Here is a 27,634-nt window from a genome sequence, read left to right on the forward strand (position 1 = left end):
ATGTCTCAGATTATTTGTGTAACCCATGTTCCCTGAATAGATAAAAAGACACAGCAATCACTGCCAAGCTTCTTGCACTGTGAAGAGGCTTTTTCAGAAGAGGAGCTTTTTCAGTGGAGTAGATGATGTGCTCACTATTATTTGGTGAGTGATGTATCACTGTTGAGGAGTAGTCTGCGTCATCAGCCAATGGATTGGCACGATTTCATACATGCTTTTCAGACATTCAGCACCACTCCCATTGCATCACAGCTACAGTGGCTCGTTCACTATTCAGGGAACATGGGTTACGCAAGGAAAACGTTTTTGGTTGATTGAAAAGAACTGGTTCATAAGAATAATCAATTCAGGATTCTTTATTTATTCTAAGGAAAAAAAATACAGTAATGTTTATTAATTTTTAAATATATATTTTTTTTATAAATAATTATTATTTAAATTAAATTAATTTGTAGAAAATTTCCTCTTGCAAGAAAACAAACAATGATTACAGGAATAAACGATTCTTTGCTACCAATGAATTTATGAAAGTCACCACACTGTGGCAGTAGATAAGAAAAATACCTTCAACAAAAAAACCATTTTGGAAATGAGAGAGCAACAGAGAGAGAGAGAGAGAGTAAAACTGTTTTCCACGTTTTTTTCATAAAGTATCCATGTCACTCCCCTTTCCTATTCAAGATAAATCCCCAGTTTCACAGAGATACAGACAACACCAGACAGAATAAAATTATTTTATGAAGTTTTCAAATGAACTCGAGTCACGTTCAACATATGCCTCAAGGGCACACTGAGGGCCGGCTTTTCTAGAAGCCTGAGACACATCTGTGGCAGCACAGCAGCACAGCTGTATTAGAGCTATTTGAGCGTGTGTCTTTTGTGAGGGAGTGATTCAGGCCGGTCTGACTGGAGCTCTGGGACTCTGCCACAGACATGCACCGTCACTGAGACCAGACCTGCTCCAACCTGGATGGATCAGAGACTACAGAGGCTGCAGAGGAAATCATCTCCACCGAACTTGGATGTTTTGGTTTCAGGCTTTGCTGGGAATTGCCATTGACTTTTGGAAGTTTGCAATTACCAGACTGGAATAATGTCCATGGACTGGCGTGGAGGTGAAAGGCTGCTTATAGTCTTGATTGTGATGTTTATCCTGGGGCTCAGCCACTGTGCTGGACAGAGCTATGAACGCTGGGAGGCTGGGTCCTCATGCTATGGAGGATTTGACCTTTACTTTGTGCTGGACAAGTGAGTTTTTGTTTTTGTTTGTTTCTTTTTTTTTATTATTATTACCATTAGCTTTGAGAGTGTCTTGTGAAATGACACCTGAGAATCTTGCTGGTTAGATGGCCAAAAGTCAAGCAGGCATTCATAGCTATTAGGTCTCCCACGAGACAGATCAGGCAGCATGGAGCATCATTACAGTCTTTCATGCTCTTGCTGCTGCCAATCAAGTGTGAATCATAAGGTTTGAATGCGCCCATATATCTGGCATTATCCATCTGCAACATGAAGGTGAAATGTAATAATATACCTAACATTTCTATTCTCTGCAGCATGTTGTAGGTGTTTTAGAGGGTTAGCTCCTGTATCACCTAGGCAGTTTTTGTGAGAAAGCATGAAAACATATACACGGTCATCTCATATGTATATACTTCTACTAAATTATACATGCTCCGCTTGCACAGCCCTAATCCACAGAACTGTGCTGCAATACTAGATCTTCTTTTGCATGTTTTAACAGCTATGTGGATGCATATGGAACCATTTAGCATAAAATAGTAACTATGAGGATAACAACCCACCTCCAGAAAACGGAAAGAGATTGGCAAAGACAAAAAAGAAGCAGAAAAAAAAAAACTGCATACCAAAGTCAGCTTTTAAAAGTGTTGAAAAATACACTATGAGAGTTCTTACAGATTACACTATGGTTGCGGGATATTTTGGATTTAAAGGATTATTTTCCTTTGTCTGGCTCTATTAATGATGGTTTGCCCTGGGTTTGGTTGCTTATAATATTTAATATATTCGGCTCCATAACAAATACAAAAATCTGAAATAATTTTCCATTATTTCATTGAAAAGCACAGAATTTTGATGCGGCTATCATGAGGTGAAGGTAAGGGTATCTGAGGATAGCGTTCAGGGGTGTTTGGATTTCTCGTGTGCTGAACCTTTTCACCAGCAGGGCCAGATGTTCCAAAGCCTTACAGAGTTGTTTTGAGGCAGAGTTTGCATCTGAACACAAATGAAATGAAAATGAAAAAGAGACATGTGAACAGTGAAAAACCTTTGATGAATTTAGAGTACATTCATTTAATATGCATGCAAATCTCGGGTTAAAACAATGCCATCGCTGTGCAGGACAACAGTCCAGACAATAGGAAAGTCTTTTCAGTGATGATTGCAAAGAATTAACTCACAATGTAAGTTTAACAGTGCAGAGTACAAGCACAATGTTGATATTTCTCAGTTTATGGTCTCAGACACAAGATTGGCAAGTGGTTCTGAAATACATTGAGAAAAAAAAAATTATTTGTCTCATTAAAATGGACAGCCAGCTTTCTGGACCAACAGAAAACACCTCGAGACTCAAGATGATCTTCCCACATGTCAAAATGTTCAAATAAATTCATTTCTAATTGAATGACTGTGATTCATATACATCTGTAGTCTTTTATTTACAGTAAAAGAATGTGGACTGGGTCTTAGACATAAACTTTAGCTTGCATCTGCCTCTTGGAATATGGTCCCAGACAAAACATCAACCTCTTTCAAAAGCATTAAAGGTGATAATGACCTCAACTAAAGGTTGGTGACGTATTACAGAGAATTTACCAGAAATCCATAGTTCTAAATGACCACTGTACAAAAATGACCCAGTGTTTCAAATGAATGCCGTAATAAGTTCAGTCTTTTTTTTTTTTTACCAGTTCATTGAAATGCATGGCCTTTCATGGTTCTTGAATTATATCTTTGTCTGAAATTAAACACAGAGACGATTTAGTCTTGGTCTGGATCTTGAAAGGTCTGGTCTTGTCCATATCTACATAAAAATGAATTCTAAATATAAACGTGCATCACCATCTGTTGAATTTCTAAAGACAGAATTAGCAGCACTGGTGTGTTTGTGGGGGTGGATGTGCACGGAGGAAAGCTTATACTGACTTTGGATGGCTTTGACGTCGCTTACGTAAGCCTAGCATTCTTTTTTGATTTGTCTCCACCACAATTGCTCGGCCAGATGAACTATTACACAAGCTGAGCCATTAAAGAAGCCCACTTAACAGAGTTAGTTACTAGCTGCTCAGATATCATTCTCTGTTTCAGAAGCTACTTCTAAGACTGTTGTGGACAAGGACATACTGCTATGTAAATCTGCAATGAATCTTGAAATAATCCTTAAATCAGGAGGGTGTCATTTAAGTGAAGAATCACCACCACAACATACAAGCAGATTAATCCTTATGTCCATCACATAAAGTCATCATGTGAAAGAGGTTTTTTTTTCTTCTCAAAACTAGGGTCGGTACATTACTGTGGCCGATGATGTAATGTCTCAGACTGCAGTCATAAATGTCGCACCTTCTGAGATCTGTGATGTCTTGTGATGCTCTTTCCCAATGTGTCAATGAGGCAAAAGGTGTTTTTGACGAAATCATACCTTTAAGATTCACCGGCATTACCCCTTGCACTGAAAAACTGTGCAAAATCCATTATATGTGTTAATTCCATTACTTTCTATGCTTCCAAGTTGTTGATTTCTTTTACAGTGGCCTAAGAATGTATTTGGACTCTTAAGCAACACTTAATGAATGTCATTGGATTAGATGTCAAAATATCAAAGTAAGTGACGTGTGTCCAAAAAAAAAAAAAAAAAGGTAAAACACGCTTAAGCAAAATACGAAAAAATACATTTTCAGAAAAAACTTAATTTGTTTAAATAATAAATAACACTAAAAAAGAGGAACATACCTTTACTTTGTCTGATATAGTGTGTCCAATAATATCACTAAAACACTCACTAAGCAAATATGAAGAAAAGTTAGTATTTTTGTGAAAAGGGTTGATATTTTACCTAATGTAATTAATATACATTTTTAGTCACTTTTTTACTGAATGAAAAAAATTGTGGACGACTGCATGGTTATTTTATCCTTAATGCATAAATCTGTATTTTCATTGACATAACCCGTCTTCATTCTCAGGTCTGGAAGTGTACAGCACCACTGGAATGAGATCTACTACTTTGTTGATCACCTTGCACACAAGTTCATCAGGTGATTCTGGAAGAAACTCACGTTGCATAGTTTTGTTGTTGTTGTTGTTGTTTTATTGCAATCAGTTTACTGACATTATTATAATCTATTTAAATCTGTTGAGGTTGAAATGAAATTGTCAAAAAAAAAAAAAAAACATCTTCACTGCAGTAAACAATTTTGAGTTACCAGCCACTGTCCAAAAATATCACAACATATAATTAAAAAACTGCAAAGCCAATTGAAATACTAAGGACATGACAGCTTGTATAGAAGAAATAAAACGCTACAGTATAATGGAAAACATATTAGGCCCAATTAATGTCAGCTTGAGCGCAACTGCAGCATAAATATCATGAATGGTCTGTAAATTAAAAAAAGAAAATCTTACCGATTATGCTCTGTCTTCAGCCCCCAGCTCCGTATGTCCTTCATAGTCTTTTCAACGGAGGGAAGGATCTTGATGAAACTGACAGAAGACAGGCAAGCGTTCAGAGCACATACTGTGATTTCATACTACCTAACTCTGACTGAATATCTTGGATGACTTTGATTTCTGTGTACCTGCTGTCACTTTTATTTGTATCTTGTGTTTATTACACAAATCCAGAAGAGCAGGGAGCACTCATTCCCATGCTGGTCCAAGCCTAATGCTGGATCTGGCTTAGCTGGTCCAAAAAAAAAAAATTGCATACATTTTTATCTATCTTGTTAACTACGTTTTATTATTTAGTTAAACAAAAAGCAGTACAAAATGTCAAACAGCAAAAATTCAATGTCCAGGGATCAGATTCGTGCTGGGCTGGAGGAACTTCAGATAGTCCAACCAGGTGGAGATACCTTCATGCACAAAGGTTTTCAGAGGGTAAGAATTTTTTCCTCTTTCAATAAAGTAAATAAGAACAAAAGCACTGGTCATTGAAACAAATATCTATGTGTTTTTTAGGCAAGCGAGCAAATATACTATGGAACGGGAGATGGTACGTTATCACATTTAGATGGCTTCTAAGGTGACAGATGACATTGAACAGACATTTTAAAACTTTAGATTGATTTGATTTTTTTAAAGTATAGTCTACTATATTATGCTTTTCAACAGTGCTACAACAACTTCAAAAGTTAAATTAAGAGGTGGTCATATTTACGAAATATGGCCTACAGCGATTTCAATAACTCAACGCGAGAGGGAACTTCGTGGGTGGAAGACTTGCACATGCAAATTTTAGGTTTTTCGGAAAACTGTGCAAGATGTGCTTTATTCACACTGGAAATGATTGTACAGTACGGGCCCATCTTTAGCTGATGTGGGGCCTGGTGCCACATAGGGAGGGCGGTCCCCCGGGGTCCGTTTTCTGCTGGGCCTCATCGAGCACACCAGTTGCACCCCCTTAGTACAGCCCTGGTACAGCTTCACAGCAGCGGCTCCAAAGCTACATGTTTCTTTACAAAGACAAGTCAGTAATAAACGTGAGAGTTTGTTAACATGGGGATTTGCATGTACATGGTAAACACCAAAAACAGCTCTGATCATGTTCTTTCAGTCTACTCTAAGAAATTACAGACAGCTATTTTTAGTAAATAAATCTCCAATGCTGGAAAGTTGTTGAATTATTCATGCTCTGTACAGTTTTAGAGGTTCTGTGACTGTTAGTTTCTCTCTTTCTGCTGTTAGGATACCGCACAGCGAGTGTCATCATTGCTCTGACAGATGGAGAATTGCGCGAGAATGAATTTGACTTGGCAGCCAGAGAGGTGAGAGCCTAGACCTTGGATACTTTTACAGAACTGACATATTTTCCTATTCCTATTCTCTCCCCTGAGCATGAAAAAAAAATGAACTTCAAATCAGCAATCTTTAGCTGTGACTTTACCCGCAAACGGAGCAGCTATTTATAAAATAAACCTTCTTTCTCTCAAACTGTGTGTCCTTCATTATCTTGATCATATTTGCACAGTCTGATATTTCACGTGAACTGACTCTAATGACCCCATATTTGCAACCCAATACATTGTTCTGATCCCTTTCTTTGTGTTCGAATGGCAGGCTGATCGCTCACGTCAGCTGGGAGCCTCTGTTTACTGCGTTGGAGTGAAAGACTTTAATGAAACCCAGGTGAGGTGGCATCTGCACAGAGGTCAGAATGATATGGCTATTCATTGTGAGCATGTCACCACAATCTTGATCTTCCAGTATTTGAAATACAATGTAAGAACAAAAGAATACAGAAGCATTTTTCATGATTTCTTATTTGGTCGCAGCTGGCAACAATAGCTGACAGCAAAGATCACGTCTTTCCAGTTAATGATGGCTTTGAAGCCCTGCAAGGCGTCATTGATTCGGTGAGCGGATGGAATTCAGTTTAAGTTACAGCTACTAGCAATGACATGCTCCTTTAAAAAGGACATGTATGTCTTGCACAGAACATTAAAATATAAATGCATTTGTCTCTTCTTACCTCAGATCCTGAAGAGATCCTGTATAGAGATCCTCGCTGTGGAGCCCTCAAGTATTTGTGCAGGAGGTAAACAGACATCAGGCCTGAAGCAAAGACCTGTTTCTTTTTTTCTTTTTTTTCTTTTTTTTTTGGCAGGGCCAATGAAAATGTTGGACCAAACAAAAACAAAACTTTTAACCCTTGCCCCGACTGGGCCTGTAGAAAAAATCCTTACCACTGAGCCCTGAATTTTATCAGGAAACACCATGTATTTAACATCAAACACAATGTGTTTCCTCTATCCCAGAATCCTTTGAGGTGGTAGTTCGAGGGAACGGATTCCTTCATGCCCGCGATGTGAACAGAATTCTTTGCAGCTTCCGTATAAACAACACCCTCACCGTGAGTAAGTGAAAACAGCACAGAACGATTCCTGTTCCTTACACTGCCAGCTGCTGAATTATTACAACTTTATCCTGTGTTAGCATTAGCTGCTTACCAACAGTGATCTCCTCAACGGATAGAAACCTTCAGTTTCCAGAGTCCAGGCCAGGCTAAACTCACTGGCAAATGTAGCTAGCTACATTAGCAATGTGCTCACTCATGTGGCAGTGCAGATAGCTTTGTTTTTGTCCTTGTAATGGTTAAGAAACCAATTAAATCCAAATATCAGTATGGCTGTCATGTTTTCTACAATGGGACGTGAGCTAGCTTGCCGCCCGAAAAAGTTTGGCCGCAGCACTTGTAAATCACAAGACTTGACTTCAACGCAAACCACATGTGCACAAACACACATCCACACACCATTAAAAACACACCATGGAAAATATTACCAGGACTTTTTGTTAAAGATATTCGATGGTTTTAGTTTTTTTGTATACCGTATGTATCAGTTTGATAAGCAAGTGCAGAGTTAAACCAATGTAATGAAAAGCACCTTTTAGTTCACATTTAGGCAAACAATTTCAATTCTTTTAGGTTATAGTGACAAATTATATTCCCCATAGTCAACTCCTGCATAACTGTTATATTGAGTAACAAATAAAATGGCTCAACGCACAGCGCTTGGAATGCTGGATTTATCTTGGAAGCAAATGGTTAGAAATCGGTCTGCTGCGGTGTGGATGTCCTAATGATTTCTGAACATCTATCCTTCTCTCACAGCTGCTGTTTTACTTAAAGAATATCAGGTGGCATGGGGGAATGCAAAAAAGCCCATCTCACCAGTGTGTGTGCATGGGTCTAGGCCAGGATAAATAGACTTAGGAGTCAAACATTTTCCAGTTTCTCATTTTTCATGTGGGAAAAATGACAAGAGAATATAAATTCTGCCCTTTAGTTTAAGGCTGAACCAAAATGGTAAGGGTATGCAATACAGTTTCTGTGTTTTTCATCTGAAAATAATTATTAGAGGTTATTGCGAAGGCAAACATCACTATTACCTATACGTAGTGGCTTTTCAAACTTCTGCGCATAACTTTTCATGAACTATGATACAAGCATGAATAACAGCTCAAATCATACGGCTTATTTGGAAGAGGTATAATTTTATGAGTAAATGATCAACAACACCCGATGGATTTACAATAAGAGAGGGACTTGAGTCATAGCTGCAAAACAAAATATCATAGAGGGTGGACTCTTTTGACTTGAGCCAGTAAGCAACCACCCAAAAACAGTCTAAGAACTATACAGATACACCCTTGCAGTCACCCAGACCACTCCAGCATCATGCCATTGAATACTGTATTAAAGGAATAGTTCAACCAAAAATGAAAATTTGCCGTAATTTACTCACTCTCAAGTAGGGCAGGGTATCAGCCATTGAGTATCGAAAAATACCATTATATTGAGTATCGAAAAATTCTAAAGTCTTGTCATTCGGTACTACATTTCGATTTGCAGATCAATAGGTGTTTGACTTCAAAGTACTAAAAGATGTGGAAACTGAAAACTATTTGAACTTTTTTTAAACTATTGGCACTGTCTGATTTATGTTGTTTAAATTTTGGTTGGTTAAATGCTTTGTTTTGTTTTTGTTTTTTTGCTCCTTTGTTCAGTGGCTCAGGAAATTATACTTTAAATCTGTAAAAACATTTTGTTTTCAATTTTTTTGAGGTAATGTGTAATGTTATCTTGTTCAAACAGATTTTATACAACTGGTATAAAAAAAAGTATCATTCAGGAAATGGTATCGAAGTTAAGGTATCGGACAGGTATCTGTATCAATATCGAAAACTGAATGTATTTATTTTTAATGAGCCTACTCTAAAGCTTTACAAGGTGTAAATGAGTTTGTTTCTTCAATAAAACATATTTGGAAAAATGTAATGGATCCTCTGCAGTGAATGGGTGCTGTCAGAATGAGAATCAAAACAGCTGATAAAAAACATCACAATAATACACAAGTAATCTACACTACTCCATCAATTAATGTCTTGTGAAGAGAAAAAAGTGCTTGTTTATGAGAAACAAATCCATCATTATGACCGTTTTCAGGTCAGAGAGTTGCTTCTGGCTAAAGTCCCTTGTCCATAATATATTATTAATATTGCATTCTCTGTGAAAAAGAATCAAGAGAGAAATATGGTACATTCATGACTCTGATAAATAGAACGCTCAAAAGAACAGCATTTATTAGAAAAATAAATATTTTTACACATTATAAATGTCTTTAGTGATTATTTAGTCTTTGTCAAAAATTGTTTATTCCTTTAAAAACAATTTTTTTACTTGCTCCGAACTTTTAAATGGCAGTGTATTTTTATTTTTTTATTTTTTTTTTTTGTAAGGGGGGTTCAGACTGGCCTATTCAGTATGTTGAGCTGCTGTTAGATTATCCACAAACACCTTGTAAAATGATAGCAAATCACAGATTTCAAGCCGGAGGACATTCACCAATCTGCTGCTGTTTCTGTGTGTTGTTATTCTCCAGTGAAGAGGCCTCTGGTAGTTGAAGACACATACCTGCTCTGCCCAGCGCCTGTACTGAGGGAGGAGGGAACGTAAGTGTTGCTGGAAACTTTCTCTTCATCTGAAGCAAATAAAGCTAGAATGGAAAGAGAAAAACACAAGCCAAAACCAAATTAAAATATAGGACAGAAAGACGCCCAGCGCTCTCAAAGTAACTCTTCTCCCATGCAACCATGCATTTTCAATTTAAACTGCTTGTGAAGCATTGTAAATGCTTTAATATTGTTAATTAATTGTCATAACTGTTGTAAATGTTCATAATTTTAACCTAAATTAAACTTAACTATGAAACTTTACTGTAGAAATAATGCACACAAAAAAAAACATGTAGTCACATTTTACTGTACAGTGGAAGCAGTAAAAGGATGTTCCTGCATAACCCATTACATAGAAATGAGCAAAGGAATTTTTCTTATTTGCATTTTTCTTGAGCAGCAAATCAGCCTATTAGAATGATTTCTGAAGGATCATGTGACACTGAAGACTGAAGGAATAAATTACACTAAATGATATTACAATAAAAAGGTACAAATTAAATTGAAATTTTACAGTATTATTGTTTTTTTTTTACTGTATTGTACATGTTTTGATCAAATAAATGTATCCTTGGTGAACATTTCAAAAAATAAAAACAAAAAAAAATTCTTACCAACCACTTAAGTGTATTTTAGATGTAATTTAGCACAACTGGAACGCTTTTTTGTATTCAGCAGGAAAATCTGCAGAATGGGTTTAAATATGGTCAATGTGTTAAATGCACTGAGAAATATAATAGAAAAGATATTTCCTGACTGGATCATTCTTTTGAGACAGTCAGCCCAGTTTTGTCTCTCTCGGTTTCGTTCATAGGACTGCCTCCCTCCATGTCAGTATGAACAACGGCCTGAGTTTTATCTCCAGTTCTGTGACCATCACGACTGTCAGCTGTGTGAGTACAGTAACCCTGCAGGGCAGCAGTGCCACTGTTACACTGGGCAGAGCCACTGCCAGTACCACTACACTGGGCAGTACCTGTAGTTCAGCTCCATCTTCAGTCTGCCCTCTGAACACAGTCAGTATATTCTGTCCTACTTGCCCTCTCTAAAAATTAACACTCGTCTGGTGGGGTCCCATTCCGAGAGAAAACTGTTAGATCACAGCATTTTTGTGGAAGCCAAATGCATTCGCAAATCAACACGGTGCAGAATGTGCCATTGTGACAGTTTTGTGTATTGTGTAGTTAAATATAACTTTTTTTACAGGTTTCACCAGATACTATATTTGACTTCACATAAGGTTTAACAAACAAAACTGAATAGAATATGTCTTTTTAAAGGGGTTCCTGGCATAGTCCCTCATGCTAAGATCAAGATAGTGTTTTAAAAAGCTTGCAGCATCTCCTATACTATTCTCTGACTAAATTACATTACACTGCACATTTTCAAGTGGACCCCCATCCAGAAGGGTTTTGAGTGAGGCATGAGGAAGATTATCCAATGTTTAGGTCCTTTGGACTATAAACCTCCACTGGATGTGTGTTTGTGCTCTGTCCTTCAGACCGACGGAACGTTCTTGGCCATAGCACTGCTGATACTGCTGCTGCTGATCACTATGGCCACACTCTGGTGGTTTTGGCCCATCTGTTGCACAGTGGTAAGTCTCGCACTGGAGCCCCTCATCTCAGCTTCCTCTTTCAAAAGTTACCCCATTCAGAGCCTGAAATCCAGTTATTACAGTGCTCAAAAGTGGTTTTCCAGCAGTTTCTGTGCCCAGTGATGTCTTTTCTCAAAAACTCTTTCTAAGAAGTGAGATGGAATAAATAACATTTCCATTGAATCTGATTTCCATTCCTTCAAAAATGATACATGTGACATTAAGGGCTACAACATCAAAAAATAAAGGCATTTATAATGTACTTCTTTCCACAAAGTAACTGAAATTAATATGCATTCTAGTAGTTGCATATTCCTTGGTTGCAGATTTGATTTGTCATATTTTTTAATGTATTCTAGTTTCTAAATGTGTAATAATAGATAAGCATTAGAATGTGACTATTATAATGCATATTATTACTGCTTACAGTTATTCATGAGATCATAAAATGCATTATACAGTGCATTACCAGACATAATTACATTCCAGACATTATATATAAAGGTTTCAGACATTTTAGTGTTAAGACAATTTCATTTCGTTCTTATCTCAACAGATCATCCATGAGCCGCCGCCACCAGTCATGGACGACAGTTCGGTAAGAGATCCTGAACCACTTCAAGATCACATACAGTAACACAGCCAGATGTTGGGGGGGGGGGATCTGATTGTGTGTCCATCTTCAAACCTGAACATTAAGTAACTTAGTACCTTTAAAGGAATAATGCATCTAAAGATGAAAATTGCATTATCATTTACCTACCTTCATGTCGTTATGAACCCATGTAATACTTTTGCTGAAGCCATACAATAACTTTGTGCAACAGTGCTATATTTAAGTAATTCTTCTATGAAAATATACCCCTCTGCCGTAGCTCTCAAATCACATTCTGAATAGCTGGAACTGAAGTGGAGAGGGAGATTTTTAGCAAATAATAATTCAAATTGAATGTAGATTTTCAATGCTACGCCTTGGTGTCTTGGTAGGATCAGCAGTGTTTTTGTGGAACAAATATTAATCAGAGGGTTTTGCCTGTGAGGAGACGCCAAATGACATTTGTTCCAAACATTTACTCAGCAAAGTTTTCACAGATGTGGCCACAGGTGCCAAACTGATAGTGACAAAAGGCAGAGAGTGTCAGAAAATGATGTGATTAAAGGTCTCGAATTTCAGCTGAAAATCCACCCTCTAATGTCGATGAATTGTAGCGATTTTTACCCTTTTTGACTAGAATAAAAGTAAACACATGGAGACGAAAAGACAAAGAGCAGTTCCACTGCTGAGGAATTTTTGTACTGCTACGCTATGAATTTTTGAGAACAATTTAATTGTCCACAGCACATTTCAACCTTGACACGTTGTGGCTCTTCCACTTTCCAAGTCTCCGATTGCTCCTTCAAAACAGGAAATTCCAGAAGCTTAGAGCAGGTCTTTCTGTGTCTGAGGTGTCAGTCTGCAGTGGAAGTATAAACTCCTGCCCTCATCACTTTAAAAATGTATATCTGAACTCAACTTCAGAAAGATCAACAGTGCTGTACAGTACTAGGGATGGGTCATGATGGTGTAAAAATTATTCCATATTCCTCAAAAATATTAACCAGCACTACTGTTTTCAGCATTGATAATAATAATAATAAATAATCATTGAGCAGCAAATCAGCATATTAGAAGGATTTCTGAAGGATCATGTGACACTAAAGACTGGAGGAATGATGCTGGAAATTCAGCGCTGCAACACAGGAATATCTTTATTTTAAAATATATTAAAATAGACAACAATTATTTTAAATTGTAATAATACTTCAAAATATTACTGTTTTTACTGTATTTTGGATCATATAATAATAAATGTGGCCTTGGTGAGCATAAGAGACTTTTTCCAAAACCATTTAATAAAATCTGACCAACCCACCCAAAACTTAAAGGGGGGGTGAAATGCTTGTTTTCACTCAATATCCTGTTAATCTTGAGTGCATATAGAGTAGTACTGCATCCTTCATAACTCCAAAAAGTCTTTAGTTTTATTATATTTATAAGAGAAAGATAGTCTGTACCGATTTTTCCCGGATAAACACGACCGGCTGGAGGCGTGACGTGTGGGCGGAGCTAAAGAATCACGAGCGCCAGTAGACTTTTGTGTTGAGATCATGTGGAAGCTGTGACATTACCGTGAGGGAAAATCCAAAACAAACCATGGCTAACAGTCAGATTCAGCCGTTTATTTATGATCCAAAATCAGATCCCGAGGCTGAAACTGAACGAGAGCAGCAGCAGCAACGACTCGCTCCGAGCGGGGCTCGAACCCGGGTCTCCGATGGGAGGCGGACGCACTAACAAGGAGGCAGAGATATTTTAAGCAGTTTTACTCACCGCCTGCCGTTCCAACACACGATCGTGACCCCTTTTCGTTGGGATTGCATCATCCTTAAGAAATAAACGATACGCAAAAAAGCCCGTCGTCAAACTGGGCTTTGTTTGTAAAACAAGCATCTTCAAAATGCAGGGAACAAACAAATGCTCTGTAAGAATAAACTCCATCCACTGGTCTCTTCATGCTGTTTTTTTTTGTAATCTGTGCAGGGTTGTCTTGCCCTGGCAAGCAAAAACACACTTCTTTTGTGACTTTTCGCGACGCTCTCGCTCTGATCAGTGAATGTCTGTGCACAGCCTCTCAGTGCTGTGCTATACGGGAGCGCGTGCTCTTCCGGCAGACGTGCCCTCAGGACCCATATAAGGAAATTCCGCTCCATCTAACATCACACAGAGCCATACTCGAAAAAAACTTTCCGAAACTTGTGACAAACCGGAAGGAGTATTTTGGGAACAAAAATACTCCTTCAAACGTACAACTTTATTTTTGAAACTTTCTCCATGTTAAGCATGGGAATCCAACTCTTTAACAGTGTAAAAAACTCAGCATGAAATAGCATTTCACCCCCCCCCCCCCCCCCCCCCCCCATAACTCATGCTTAAAAATGTTTTAAAATGTAACAGTATATTTGATGAATAATTTTCAAATGCAACATTTTTTTTTGTTCCTTCTTATTATCCATTTATCAATAAAGTCATTACAGTTCACACATGGAAACAGTTCAAAGCTGCATCTAAATTAGTTATTATTTTTGATCAATTTAACGTTAAAATGTAACCCTAAAGACAGTGCTGGATCATTAGCAAGAATCATCATCAGACTTCATAACAGTTCTGTTTCTGCCGAAGATCTAGGGTAGTACTCAAAATAAAAATCAATAAGCCAAGCTCATTCTAAAAGTTCATCTCAGAAAGTTCTTTCTCCCGACCTCATTAAAACGGTTGCAGTCAGACTGCGGGGGAACATATGGAAACCTGATTCCGTCTGATTTGTTAAGATCTATGAAATCCAGATATATGCTGACATCATTTCCTGTCTGTGCTTGGAATAAATGAGTGTTAGACTGTTTTCATGAGAATAAACAATGACTTCATTCTTGAGCACCCTTGAGCATAATTCAATTAAACAAAGGATGCATTCATATGTAATCAGCTCTTCTAAACACTCCAGATCATCTCTCTAGTGCCTGATAATAACAGGCTCAGTTTGGCTAGTTAGCATGAGCCAAAGCATCTTAATCCATCCCCCTTTTTTGTAAGCCATAGTAAATATTGAATATTGAAGGTGTTTTTTAGTGCCAATTTAAAACTAATGGAACTTGGCATATAATTACAATTCAATCAATTCTTGATTATTAAAACCCGCTCTGCAAGGTTTCTTAATCGATAATCCATGTGTACTTAAGACTGTCTTGCTCTGAAGGATGAAGAGGATGAAGCCAACCCAAAGAAAAAATGGCCAACGGTGGACGCCTCGTATTATGGTGGGAGAGGAGTTGGTGGCATTAAAAGGATGGAAGTAAGGCAAGGGTGTTAGGACAGAAAAGAACCGCTTCCATTCGCTCCAGTCCGCTGCAATGATGTGAACGTGTATGTGTGAGTCCAGGTGCGCTGGGGAGATAAGGGATCCACTGAAGAAGGAGCCAAGCTGGAGAAGGCAAAGAATGCTCGGGTGAAGATGCCAGAGCAAGAGTTTGAGTTTCCGACCACAAGGACTCTAAACAACGGCATGCGGAAACCCATCTCCCATCAGAAGTGGTACTCACCAATCAAGGTAGATCAGTTTATTTTGAGGGGGCCTAGAAGAGAAACCACATGTTTAGTTCACCACATTAAGCATATAAACAAATATTACATAACATTTAGACATATTAAATGTTCAAACGCATTTTGGGGGAGTGCTTTCATTGATTCTCTTATAGAGCAATGATTATTTACCAATGCCTCAAGATAAAACCTTTACAATTTGATTAGAATCAGGGGCCTACAATTGATACATTCATATTATGGTTTTGTGTGTCTGTTTTACACAACTAGTCAAGTCACACATGAGATTATTAATTATCAGTTCTTCATTGGCTTGTGCAGTAATATAGTTACGTTGGTTTTAATATAGACAATTTTTCAAAGTTGTAGATAAAACAAAGATTATTGGAGAATATACTATACTATTATAAGAATATACTATTAAATCTTTCTGTATTTAAAAATTTAAAAGCAATTGTTTAAGTTTTTTTCAATGTAGGATATACAAAACACAATTACACTTAAAAAATGTTAAATAAAAAAAAATAAAAATAAAAGTTGTTTAAATTATATTATATCTTAGATTTGACTCTGGACCACAAAACCAGTCTTAAGTGTAATTATTTTTACTTTTTTTCTAAATTAAAAAAAAAAAAAATTCTGTAATATTATTTATACAATCTAAAAGCTGAATAAATAAGATTTCCATTGATGTATCTGACAATATTTGAAAATCTGGAATCTGAGGGTGCAAAACAAAAAATATTGAGAAAATCACCTTTAAAGTTGTCCCTACGATACTTAGCAATGCATATTACTAATCAGAAATTACGTTTTTATATATTTAAGGTAGGAAATTTACTAAATATCTTCATGGAACATGATATTTACTTAATATTCTAATGATTTTTGCCATGAAAGAAAATTTTATAATTTTGGACCATGCAATGTTGTTGTTGTTTTTTTTGGCTATTGCTAAAAATATACTCCAGCGACGTCAGACTGGTTTTGTGGTCCTGGGTCACATATCTTATATTATATTTGATGACAGTTTTGTGGTGCTTAATTCACCATGCTTTACTGGTGAACAGCATGTCATTGCTGGCAAACCAGTGACAAGAAGAAAAGCATCTCTAACCAGCCTGAACCAGAAGGAAAATTCATGCTGGTATAATTAAGCCAGGGATGGCATCGTAAAAGTTTTGAATTAATACAAGGAAAGGCAGGAAATCTTCATATGCCAGTATGTCCTCACAAATAAACACAATACACAGCAGCTATAACCCAGTACGGTGTCATGCTTACGGTATGCGTACGGTCATCTGACTGACAACGAATGACGTGATTATTCATTGAAAGACTGGAAGGAGCTCAGAAGAAGCGGCGTGTGCTGTTGTGGTGGTCTCAGTCAGTCCAGGAAGCAGTTCTTGTATTGTTTCGTAATGTCTCTCTCAGATGGAAGCGGGGGGTTAATATAAACCAGATTCTGAACTGAGCTGACCCAAGGGAGATGAGCTTTGCAGAGCTGGTCCATTTCCTAACAAAACAAACTCCTTTTCTCTTTCTCTTCCACCTTCTTTCCTCTGGATTATGCTGGGTGTCAGTCCACTCTGAGAGGCAGAAATGAAGCACATATACAGGTTGAGGAAAAACAAAGAGAAATTCTGTGTACAGTTCTTGGCCAAACGTTTTGGCAGTGGCCTAAATATTGTGATTTGCAAAGTTTGCTACTTAAGCTGTTTTGGAGTGATAAGAAGCATTTTAAATAATTGCTTAAAGCTTTTTGGGTTACTTTTCACAAAAAAACATTGACTAATCATATCAGCAGCACATGTGAAAATGTGAATGAATAGCCTACTACTCAGGTGACATCACTATCATACTAAATAGATCGTAAGAGCAGACTGATGGAGGGAAGAAGCGCTTCCAATCATTATGTTCTCGTTGGCAATGGTACCTCCAAAAAACACGTGCAGCCATCATCACTTTGCATCAAAATGGCCGCACATGCAAGGAATATTGCATCTGAAAGTCCTGTGTTGTGCCAACAGTGAAGCATCCTGAGACCATCCGTGCGTGGGGTTGCTTTTTAACCAAGGAAGCAGGCTCTCTCATAATTCTGTCCCAAAACACTGCCAAGAATAAAGAATGGTATCAAAACGTCCTGCAAGAGCGACTTCTTACAACAATCCATGAGCAATTTGGTGAGGATCCGTGCATTTTCCAGCATGATGGAGCGGCATGTCACAAAGAAAGAGTGATAAAAGAGTGACTCGAAGATAATTACATTGAAATTTTGGATCTGTGGCCAGGTAACGCCCCAGATCTCAATCCCATAGAGAACCTGTGGTCGGTCTTCAAAAGGCGAGCGGACAAAAAGAAGCACACAATTTTTTTTTTTTTTGCGCTAATAAAAGCCTTTAAAATGTATTAACTGCTTATCATTGTTTTTCAGTAAACCATAGAAATATGTTGTAAAATAAATCGACAAATACTGAAGCAGCAAACTTTGCAAAACACAAAATTTATTTGACCCATATTCAAGATATTTACTCTCAGTAAAGTCTCCATTTAATTGAGTAATGAAGTGATGTTATCCAGGCCAGTGTGTGACAAATGTTACCAATAACTTCTAAAGGAACACAGTTATTTACCTCAGCGTGCGATTGGAGGTTTCGACAGGTAATATTCTGTTGAGCTACACTGAAATATTTAATTTTTTTCCATATTGGACACATTTGTTTACTAAAAACTGTTTCAATCTGTTAAGTTTAATGTAAGTATGATAATAATAAATGGAAATCCATCAAAGCTTCTCTAAGAATTTTTTTACAAAATGCAAACATCATCATTTAGTTATTACTGTGTGGCTCAGAGCACCACTTAAAATCAGCGTATTAATAAAAAAAGTCAAATAAATAGAAATATGAAGTTAATTTAATGAATGATTAAAATGGTAGTCAAAAGTAACAATAAAAACAATATTCATATAATTTCAATTATTTTAATTGATTTCCTTTCTTATGTGGAATTAACAAATGAATGCACCAGTTAATGCAAATAAGTAAATAACATTAGTAATAAATTCAATTTTTTTTTAATGGTTACATTAAACTAAATTATTAAATACATTAATAATTGATTTCAATTTATTTGTGTGGCACTCAATGAAATGTGAAGTGACATTCAGCCAAGTATGGTGACCCATACTCAGAATTTGTGCTCTGCATTTAACCCATCCGAAATGCACACACACAGAGCAGTGAACACACACACACACTGTGAGCACACACCCGGAGCAGTGGGTTGCCATTTGTGCTGCGGCGCCCGGGGAGCAGTTGGGGGTTCAATGCCTTGCTCAAGGGCACCTAAGTCGTGGTATTGAAGGTGGAGAGAGAGCTGTTCATGCTGTTCAATACAGTCCTCAATACCCAAGGACAGTCACAGTAGTATATGAAAGAAAAAAAAAACTGTCTTCTATAAATTAAACAGTTATTTTTACAGCCAATTAATGAGAAATGTTAATATTCATTGAACTGAAAGAACTGGAGTCAGATGTCTGATCCACCAAATTCCGATTTTAGGAGCTGACACTGTTCTGCCAGCTTATTCTATTTCTTTGATCCAGACAAGAAATTGGAAAATCATAATTTAACAACCTGCATAAAATGAAATTCCAGAGATGAGTACCTTAGGGCTCTGTCTGTATGAACTGCTCTGTGTAGTCAATTTCAGATTCTCCTGAAAATGATGTCTGCTTTGTTGATGAAGTGTTTTGCAGCTTGAAATTGGCACCAGGGTGCTTTGAATCTTTGAAGTGTTGATCTCTTTGAGTGTTTGTGTTTGGATCTTCCAGGGGAAACTGGATGCCTTGTGGGTGTGGCTTAGGAGAGGATATGACCGCGTGTCAGTGATGAGACCTCAGCCAGGAGAGAAGGTAACCAATGGTGTCATACATACTGTAACACAGATGCTGCATATTTTTAACAGTGCTGTCAGTTTGGGGCATGTGCACACTACAGGTAAGAGGTTTGGAATAATAAAGATTAAGAAGTCCGCATTTATTCAATAAAAAATACAGTAAAACTGTAATATTGTGAAATATTATCATCATTTACAATATTTATTTTCCATTTTGAATATATTATAGAATGTAATATTTTCCTGTGATCACAAAGCTGAATTTTCAGCATCATTACGCCAGTCATGATTCTTCGGAAATCATTCTAATATGCTTTGTTTGGCTGCTCGAAGAACATTTCTTATTATTATCAATGTTAAAAACAATTGCTGCTTAAAATCTTTGTGGAAATCGTGGTACACTAAGAGGTTTGGAGTTAGCACCAAGAAAAAAAATTTATTAATTGAGCAACAAATCAGCGTATTAGAATGAAAACTCCATCAGAGGAATCAGCCATCACAAATTCAAATAGAAAACAGTTATCTTTAATTATTTTAAAAGAACATGAGCTTATGAGACTTCTTAAAAAAAGAGAAAAAAAACTTTATTATTCCAAATGTTTGACCAGTAGTGTATACTTTATTAAATAAACTTCCTATCAAACCAATTTATTTTAAATGATACTTATACAGCGTAGACATTCAGAAATATAAACTCAGCTGTGTTTATTTCTTACCTCGATGACAATATTTTTAAGTTAGAAAAACACATTAAATTCTGTTTCCACATAAGGCAATAGAAGGTAATGCCAAAAAGTTGCAAGCAGATTGTGAGGAACACATGAAAAACATCGTGAGGTATATTGAGAATGAAAGAAGGCCAGCTGTTAGCAATAAGTGCAATAGCAGCAGATTGAAAGTACTCGGGACACTGGCTCGGCTTCAGACCAATGGGACCAGTCTGCTAATATTGCTCCTGCCTAAAGGAATGCAGTCTGCTTAAAGCATTAACCACCCTCCCCAGTCCCTCAGAAGAATGCACTTAGGGGAGTTTTGGGGTGTCTGATCTGCTGTGGTTAACAGAAAAGGAAAGTTGGAGAGAAATCAGATGGCCTTTAAAATTATAGCAGTGAGACTGCTTTGGATCTTCACAGGCAAACAAGAGCTTCTGTTGACTCTTTAGAGCTATATTAAACTTCACTGAACTATATAACACAAAACACTAAGCTGTACTCAATTCATCTCACGAATGCTTTCATTATAATTCAAAGCCATACCGTGGAATAAAAATTATTTTCAAGTAGAAACTCGTAAAGGTGTCATAAGAAATCAGATTTTCCTTCATCTTGAAAATTTAGAGTTTGACATAAGCAATATACATGCTTAATAATCTTCCCAAAACGCATGCCTTGAAATTAAAGTTCCTGACCTAAAAAACCCCCCAGAAAATATTAATATACACTTATGTTCAAAAGTTTGCTGTAAAATGTTTAGTTGTTTTTTGAAAAATCTTATTGTGTACTTTACTGTGTAATATTATGAAATACTATTTGCAATTTAAAATAAGTGTTTTCCATTTTAATATATTTTAAAATGCCATTTATTCTTGTGATGGCAAAGCAGAATTTTCAGTGTCATTACTTTAGTCTTTCGTGTCACACGAGCCTTCAGAAACCACTGTAGAATGTGACAATGGACCAGAAAACCAGTTAGCTGAGATTTCATCCTGAATAAATAAGCTTTCCATTGATGTATGGTTTATTAGGATCTGACAATATTTGGCCTATTAGAAAATCTGGAATCTTAGGGTGCAAAAAAATAAAAATAATAATCTAAATATTGAGAAAATTTGCATTTAAAATTTTCCAAATGAAGAACTTTCTTAACAATGCATATTATCTTTACTTAAGAGCTTTACTAAATATCCTAATTATTTTAGGCATAAAAGCAAAATCAACAATTTTGACCCATACAATGTATGATACAAATATACCCCAATGAGTTAATGACATCACATATGCTGCTTTGCTGCTCAAGAAACATTATCAACTTTTGAATAACAGTTTATGATGTCACATTTACACATCAACACCTTTTAAGGTTTTCAGAAATACATGGCTTAAAAAAAAAAAAAAAACATGTTTTACCAATTACTCTCAATAGAAAAGAATTATTTGACTCCTTGAATACTTTATTTTTGTTTTCTAAATGAATTGATTTTAAATGTTTGACTCTCTAGGGTCGCTGTATGAAATTTACCCGTGTGAAATCCTACCCGCCCCCTCGATACCCGCTTTACAACAACCCCTCCAGCCATATCTACACCCTCCCCCATAGCCAATGCCCTCCTGTCCCACAGGGCACCCTGCCGCCCACCCCGCGCTGCTCCGCCCACTCTCCAACCTCCATCCTGCCCCCTTTGCCATCAACCCCACCCCCAACAGCCATAACCCCTCCCCCTTACACACCACCTCCAGCCAGAGCTCTTCCTCCTACCTGTCTGACAATCAGTGTGACTCTGCCTCCCTGTCCACCCACACCGCCACCACCAACAAGCTTCCTACCACCCTTGTCAGCCAGCTCCTTGCCTCCGCCCCCTCAGGCAGCTCCACCGGGACGAGCCCCGCCCCCTTCTCGTCCACCACCACGCCCAGGCCCTGAGGAACCGCAGTGCTACCTGGACTGAGTAGATCTAAATGACAATGGCTGATGATGGGATTTAAGGTGGCAGCGACTGTATTATTGCACACTTGATTCTGATTGGTTGACAAACATATCTAAAACTGCACCTTTATGTAGTTGTTTGAGGTTTGTTGACTTTCAACTTGCCATGTTCTTTGCAAAATGTTTTGTGGTTTTAAATTAACAGAACATCAAAAAGAGTCAGAGCAAAAGAACCAGAAAGAGATAAAAAAAATAATAATAAAAAACATTTAGATTTTTAAATTTACATATTGACTTGCATTTGGATTGCACAATTCACATGAAAAAATAAACTTAATGTGATGCATATTTGTCAGTCGTGCAAAAACTGGTAGGATTTCTGTACTAGTACTAATAAACTGAATGCGTTTACACAGTAACTAGGTTTATATATTTATAATCTATAAATAAAAATACTTTCAATCAAACTCATTTGTAATTAATTGAATAGGCTATTGTTTGTTTCACGGCTAGCCATATTTCAACCATTTTAAATTAATAAATTTAATTATTTGTGTTGATTCTAAAGAAACTGAACAAATGCTTTTTGATTATTCGTGATCATTTAAATAAGACCAAAAAAAGACAAAATGATGTCATAAATTGATTAAAAAGTGCATCTTACCGGCTTCATTTATGCATGACTGGCAAATATGCATCATATTAAGTTTATTATTTTGTATTATATTTAGACTGTTTAATGCAAATTACATAATGTTATTTTATATATATTTCAAATGAATCGTTCTTTTTTTTCAGTGTGGAATTTGACGATAGACCATTAAATAATTGAAAACTAATGCATTTTAATATTCATAGCCATATTTCAATGCCTACTGGCTCCAGTGTTAGTACATAATGACTGTAAATGATTGACATCATTATAAGCATCTTAACTTAGCTTTGCAGATGCATTAGAAAAGTTTGAACGAGAAGCAGCTGTAATATAGGTCCTGTTGTACTTGAGAGATCCGGTTCAGCTCTGACGCCTTTTGAAGATGTCAAGAAAACATCTGCAGGATAAAATGGCAGGATTCAAGTGACTGCATGAATGGATGGAAACAATGACAAAACTACTCAAAGAGTTCAGCCTGTAGTGCTAAAACCCAGGAGAGAATTAGCATGTCCATTAAATTCCCCAGGGAATTTCCAGATTTGAGTAAAATAAGACGCGTGTTAATATTTGAAGAGACTTTGACATTGTTCAAAATAAACTACACACAGTTCACCAGGTGTCTTGCTTTAAAAACACAAGTTGCTACATACATGCATCTACCATGAGAATCGGACTAACGTTGTTGTCCTTATATAACATAGGAAAGTTTCCTCAATTTAAGTTAACCACAAACCATATTTTACTCATAAACTGAAAACAGCTACTCTTGCAACCCATTGAGAATGAATTGGCCTCCCGGATTAGCCTACATCTTGACTGAACAGCATTATTCCAAAGAAAATTGTGTGACTGACGTGAAAAATAAACGCGGTGGATGTTTTCGTGTTACGATCTGGATGAAGATTTGCGGAATGATGCAGGCTTTTGTTTTGTATATATGGATGCTTTCCAAACAGCTGTGCTAAGAATAGATCAGTATTCATAAGGTACTTTATGATTTTCTATTTAAAATGTCTATTGTTGTGCTGTTTGCAAGTGCTGCATTTAAAGGGATAGTTCATTCAAAAATGAAATCGGTATAATTGACTGACCCTCATGTCACTCCAAACCCCTACTGACACCAAATGTTTTGAAGACATTTCGTATATTTTCCAGTTTATTCTGCTAGAGAAAATCATTCAAGTTTGAAATGGTATGATATTGAGTAAATTACCACAGAAATTTTAATAATTATTTAAACTGTTCATTTAAGCATATGGCAGTTCTGTGATTTTTAGTTTGAATTATTCTGTTTCTTCATTTTACCTTGAACATTGTTTTTTTGTTGTTGTTGTTGTTTTTCGTGCTGGGTTTAAAACTTGTGCTTGAGCTGTTACAGATGTTCAGAGCGTGTCAGGCTATTCCTTTTTAACGAAGAGCATGTTTTTACACGCTTCAATTAAATGTTGGAATTAATATTACTGTGTCAGCATTTTTCATGTGGGCTAACAGAACATTAGCATGCTTTCAGTGGCTTTTGGTAAGTACCACAATTCCTGCTGGTTTGGTAACCAACTTTTTATTAAAGTTAATAAATAACCAAATGACCACTACCATTGAAATACACTACTGTTCAAGTTTGGCAAGATTTTATTTTATTAATTTTTTTTATGATCAAATCCCTTGTGCTGCATTTGATCAAAAAAATACATATTAATGTTGTGAGGTAATGTTACAATTTAGAAGAACTATGATTTATCTTAAAATGCCATTTATAACTGTGATGAAAAAGCTGAATTTTCATCAGCATTACTCCAATCATCAGTGTCACATAATCCTTCAGAAATGATTATATTTGCTACTCAGGAAACATTTCAGATTTTTATCGATGTTGAAAACAGTTGTGCTGCTTAAAATTTATGTGGGAAACAGGATAAATTAAGTGATTGCACTTCACTTTAATTTATCATATATATATATATATATATATATATATAAATACATTTATGCATTTAGCAGACACTTCCATCCAAAGCGACTTACAGTGAACTCAGGCTAACATTTTTAACCTAACGTGTTCCCTGGGAATCGAATCCACAACCTTTTGCGCTGCTAGCACAATGCTCTACCACTGGCACACACACACACACACACACACGTCTGGTCAGCTATCCTTGTGGGGACTCTCCATAGGCGTAATGGTTTTTATACTGTACAGACTGTATTTTCTATCGCCCTACACCAACCCTACCCCTAAACCTAACCCTCACAGGAAACTTTCTGCATTTTTAGATTTTCAAGAAACTTCATTCTGTGTAATGTATTAGCTTGTTTACCCGTGGGGACCGCAATTTAGGTCCCCAATGTGACACGAGTCCCCATGAGTCTGTGTGTATTCAGGTTTAAGTCCCCACCAGAATAGAAAAACAAGTACACACACACACACACACACACACTTAAAATTGTTGATTGATGAAGACTTTAATTTGTCCAGTTTTTCGTACATTGTGAAATTCCTTTTTCTCCTCAAAACCTCACAATCAGAGGCCCTGGGGCTTTAACTCTCGGGGGCCCCTGTGCTGAACATATAGCCATCATTAAATTAAAAAGAACCCGACTGACTTTATACATGTTACAGGTCAACAGGGTTCAAACTACTTTGTTCTTTGGCTGACTTCACTTAAAGGTAATTCATAGAAAAATACCAATTTATTGCTCTAAACAGCTTCCGCAATTTTCTGCTGGTTAATGTCAAAGGTTACGGCAATAATTCCAGAAATGTATAGGGCTGGTGTACACTACTGCTCAAAAGTTAGGGTTTAAGTTTTTTTCTTTTTCTTCTTCTTATACTCAAAGTTGCACTAATTTGATCAACAATTAAAACAGTAATATTGTAAAATATTATAAAAATTTTAAATAACTGTTTTCAGTTTTCATGTATTTTAAAAGGTAATGTAATCCTGCATAGTAAAGCAGAATTTTCAGTAGCTAGTTACAGGAGCATAAATTTACATTTACTTGCTTATAGGATAAAAAGTTTATGCTGCACATACTCCCATACAATACATAATGCAATAATGACTTGCATCCTATGGCAAAGCTGACAAGAAAAAATGAGCATGGCTTGCAGCGCTTCAGTTAAAATACTGTGTCTAAAATAATAAAATAGTGTGTGTTCTAATCATTTAGACACATGGACAAAATCCCCTGAACTTCAGACAGATCGGGAGCTTTATGATGGATTATAGCGTGCGTCTGTTTAAAGTGCAGCTAAACACAGGCTTCTTCATGTCATCTGCCCAGTCATTAAACTTTTAAGTTAATATTAAGTGATCAACACAGTATTGTGCATTTTGCCAAAGAAAATAGAAATAATTACAGAAGCATAATAGCATAGATGATACATTATAAATGTGGGATTCACTTCTTTCCAGCATCCCTGAGTCCAGGGCTTCATGCTGTTTATTATTGCAGATCTTAACGTGGCAGTGGTCTCTGGCTCTATTAATACCTATCTGTCTCCGTCACAAAGGCTTTGTGGCCTGTTTGTTGATTTGTGTAACAATCTTCTCAGAAGCAGACAGACCCACAGTCCTGTGGCTGTTGACATCAGCTCTCTGCTCTCAAGAGCCAAGTGTAGTAAATGCCTAAGAGAGGGATAAAAGATTCAATCGCACTGAGATGTGGCAGACTGACCTGTCAGAATGACTTCACGGTTGGTTAATGCTGTAACTGATTCCTGGTTGCATCCCCCCTCCTGAAAAGGCAGTAAACATTTCAAGAAGTTTGTAATACATTTACATTTATGCATTTAGCAGATGTTTAGTTTTTTTTTTTTTTATAGCTTATAAACTTTATTTTTTTCATTCTTATTATTACAGTTAAGATTATAAATGATGATCAGTTTTTGTTTTTGCAGGACCACCACTATAACAAATTGCCATGACCTTTTACTCTTTGTCATTAGACCATGATAGACAGAAGCAGGAGACAAAGCACTGGTTTTCAAACACAAATCCACAGGGTGGAAAATTCCATTCTGTTCTTGTGTTGCTCAAAATGTGCAGGAATTCACAGGGACAATTGGCCACAAAACTAATGGAGAAACTATTAAAAGTGTTACGCGTCACATTATAGATGAAAAATAAAGAGAATGTTAATTTACATAAAATCAAATGTCTATATACAACCTTAGTTCAAGCCAAGTCAAAGTTTTTCTATTACAAATGAAAGTGTCTATTCACAGAGGGCTGAGAACTGCAGTTTGATGAACCTCAATGCCCTTTTGGAGACTTAAGACGCTCATCTTTTCTGAATTTTCAAAAGAGACTCAAAGGGATTTTTGTCTTGTATCCTTGTCTTAGCGGCACAGTGTGGTATTGGCAGAAGCTCTATGGACACATGAAGAAAAATATACTGGAGGAGACTGATGGATTTACATAAATCAGAGAATACACTACCGTTCTGCTTCAGATGCAGAGGTGTTTAAAGGCTTCTAGCTTCAAAAGCAACTTGCGTGTTTTGATGTTTCCGTTTTCTCTGGTGTTTCAAAGAACAGAATAAAGTGACCAATTAAAGGTGAAGGTTGATATATGAAATCAATCTGTAGGCGGCTCATGCTGCCATTCAGTTTCAGAATCCCTTTTACACAACTTCAAAAGATATGAAGTACTTAAGAAGTTGTTGAGCTCTTAAACAGCAGTGGAATCTGCCAGCAGTCTTTAGCTGGAGCCGGTTAACAGCAGCATTTTGGCTGTTATTTCAATACCAGGGCTGCTTCATGGCTTAGTGTTGTTTCTAGCCAATACTCCATATGTCCTGTGCTTCATTAATGAAAGAGCAAATGTGCATTCATCACAGCTTTCATGTCAACTGCACTTAATAAAAAGAGTTGCTGGTCCACAGGTGAACCTTAGTTTTCTTAAAGCCTATTAACAGTGTGTGGAAACTTAGCTTTGAACTTTTAAATATCTTTTTTCTTCATTCAGTGAAGGATGAACAATATCTTTACATACATATA

The 27,634-nt window shown here is 36.7% G+C and overlaps 1 protein-coding gene and 1 long non-coding RNA gene across 4 annotated transcripts; one reads left to right on the forward strand and one right to left on the reverse strand.

The window, feature by feature from the left end:
* Positions 1 to 698: 698 nt before the first annotated feature.
* Positions 699 to 24,090, forward strand: antxr1b (ANTXR cell adhesion molecule 1b). 3 transcript variants are annotated; one of them, XM_026220159.1, is made up of 18 exons: positions 699 to 1,248; positions 4,209 to 4,280; positions 4,671 to 4,742; positions 5,043 to 5,124; positions 5,206 to 5,239; positions 5,932 to 6,011; positions 6,304 to 6,372; positions 6,519 to 6,599; positions 6,721 to 6,781; positions 7,002 to 7,100; positions 9,630 to 9,699; positions 10,517 to 10,718; positions 11,204 to 11,299; positions 11,856 to 11,897; positions 15,094 to 15,189; positions 15,277 to 15,444; positions 19,273 to 19,353; positions 21,556 to 24,090. In XM_026220159.1, exons 1-18 carry the CDS (start codon positions 1,094 to 1,096, stop codon positions 22,000 to 22,002), a joined length of 2,007 nt encoding a protein of 668 aa, XP_026075944.1. In that variant the 5' UTR covers positions 699 to 1,093; the 3' UTR covers positions 22,003 to 24,090. The 3 variants fall into 3 exon arrangements, with proteins under 3 accessions (XP_026075944.1, XP_026075946.1, XP_026075945.1); XM_026220161.1 differs by having other exon boundaries at positions 10,517 to 10,595; XM_026220160.1 differs by lacking the exon at positions 699 to 1,248 and adding an exon at positions 2,856 to 3,846.
* Positions 16,423 to 27,548, reverse strand: LOC113054545 (uncharacterized). The gene is made up of 3 exons (XR_003277399.1): positions 26,311 to 27,548; positions 19,107 to 19,375; positions 16,423 to 17,026 (listed from the first exon to the last, which is right to left on the reverse strand). It is a non-coding gene; the product is annotated as an uncharacterized LOC113054545 (long non-coding RNA).
* Between the last annotated feature and the right edge of the window lie 86 nt (positions 27,549 to 27,634).

This window comes from Carassius auratus, chromosome 35 (genome assembly GCF_003368295.1).
Source record: "Carassius auratus strain Wakin chromosome 35, ASM336829v1, whole genome shotgun sequence".
Classification (NCBI taxonomy): Eukaryota; Metazoa; Chordata; class Actinopteri; order Cypriniformes; family Cyprinidae; genus Carassius; species Carassius auratus.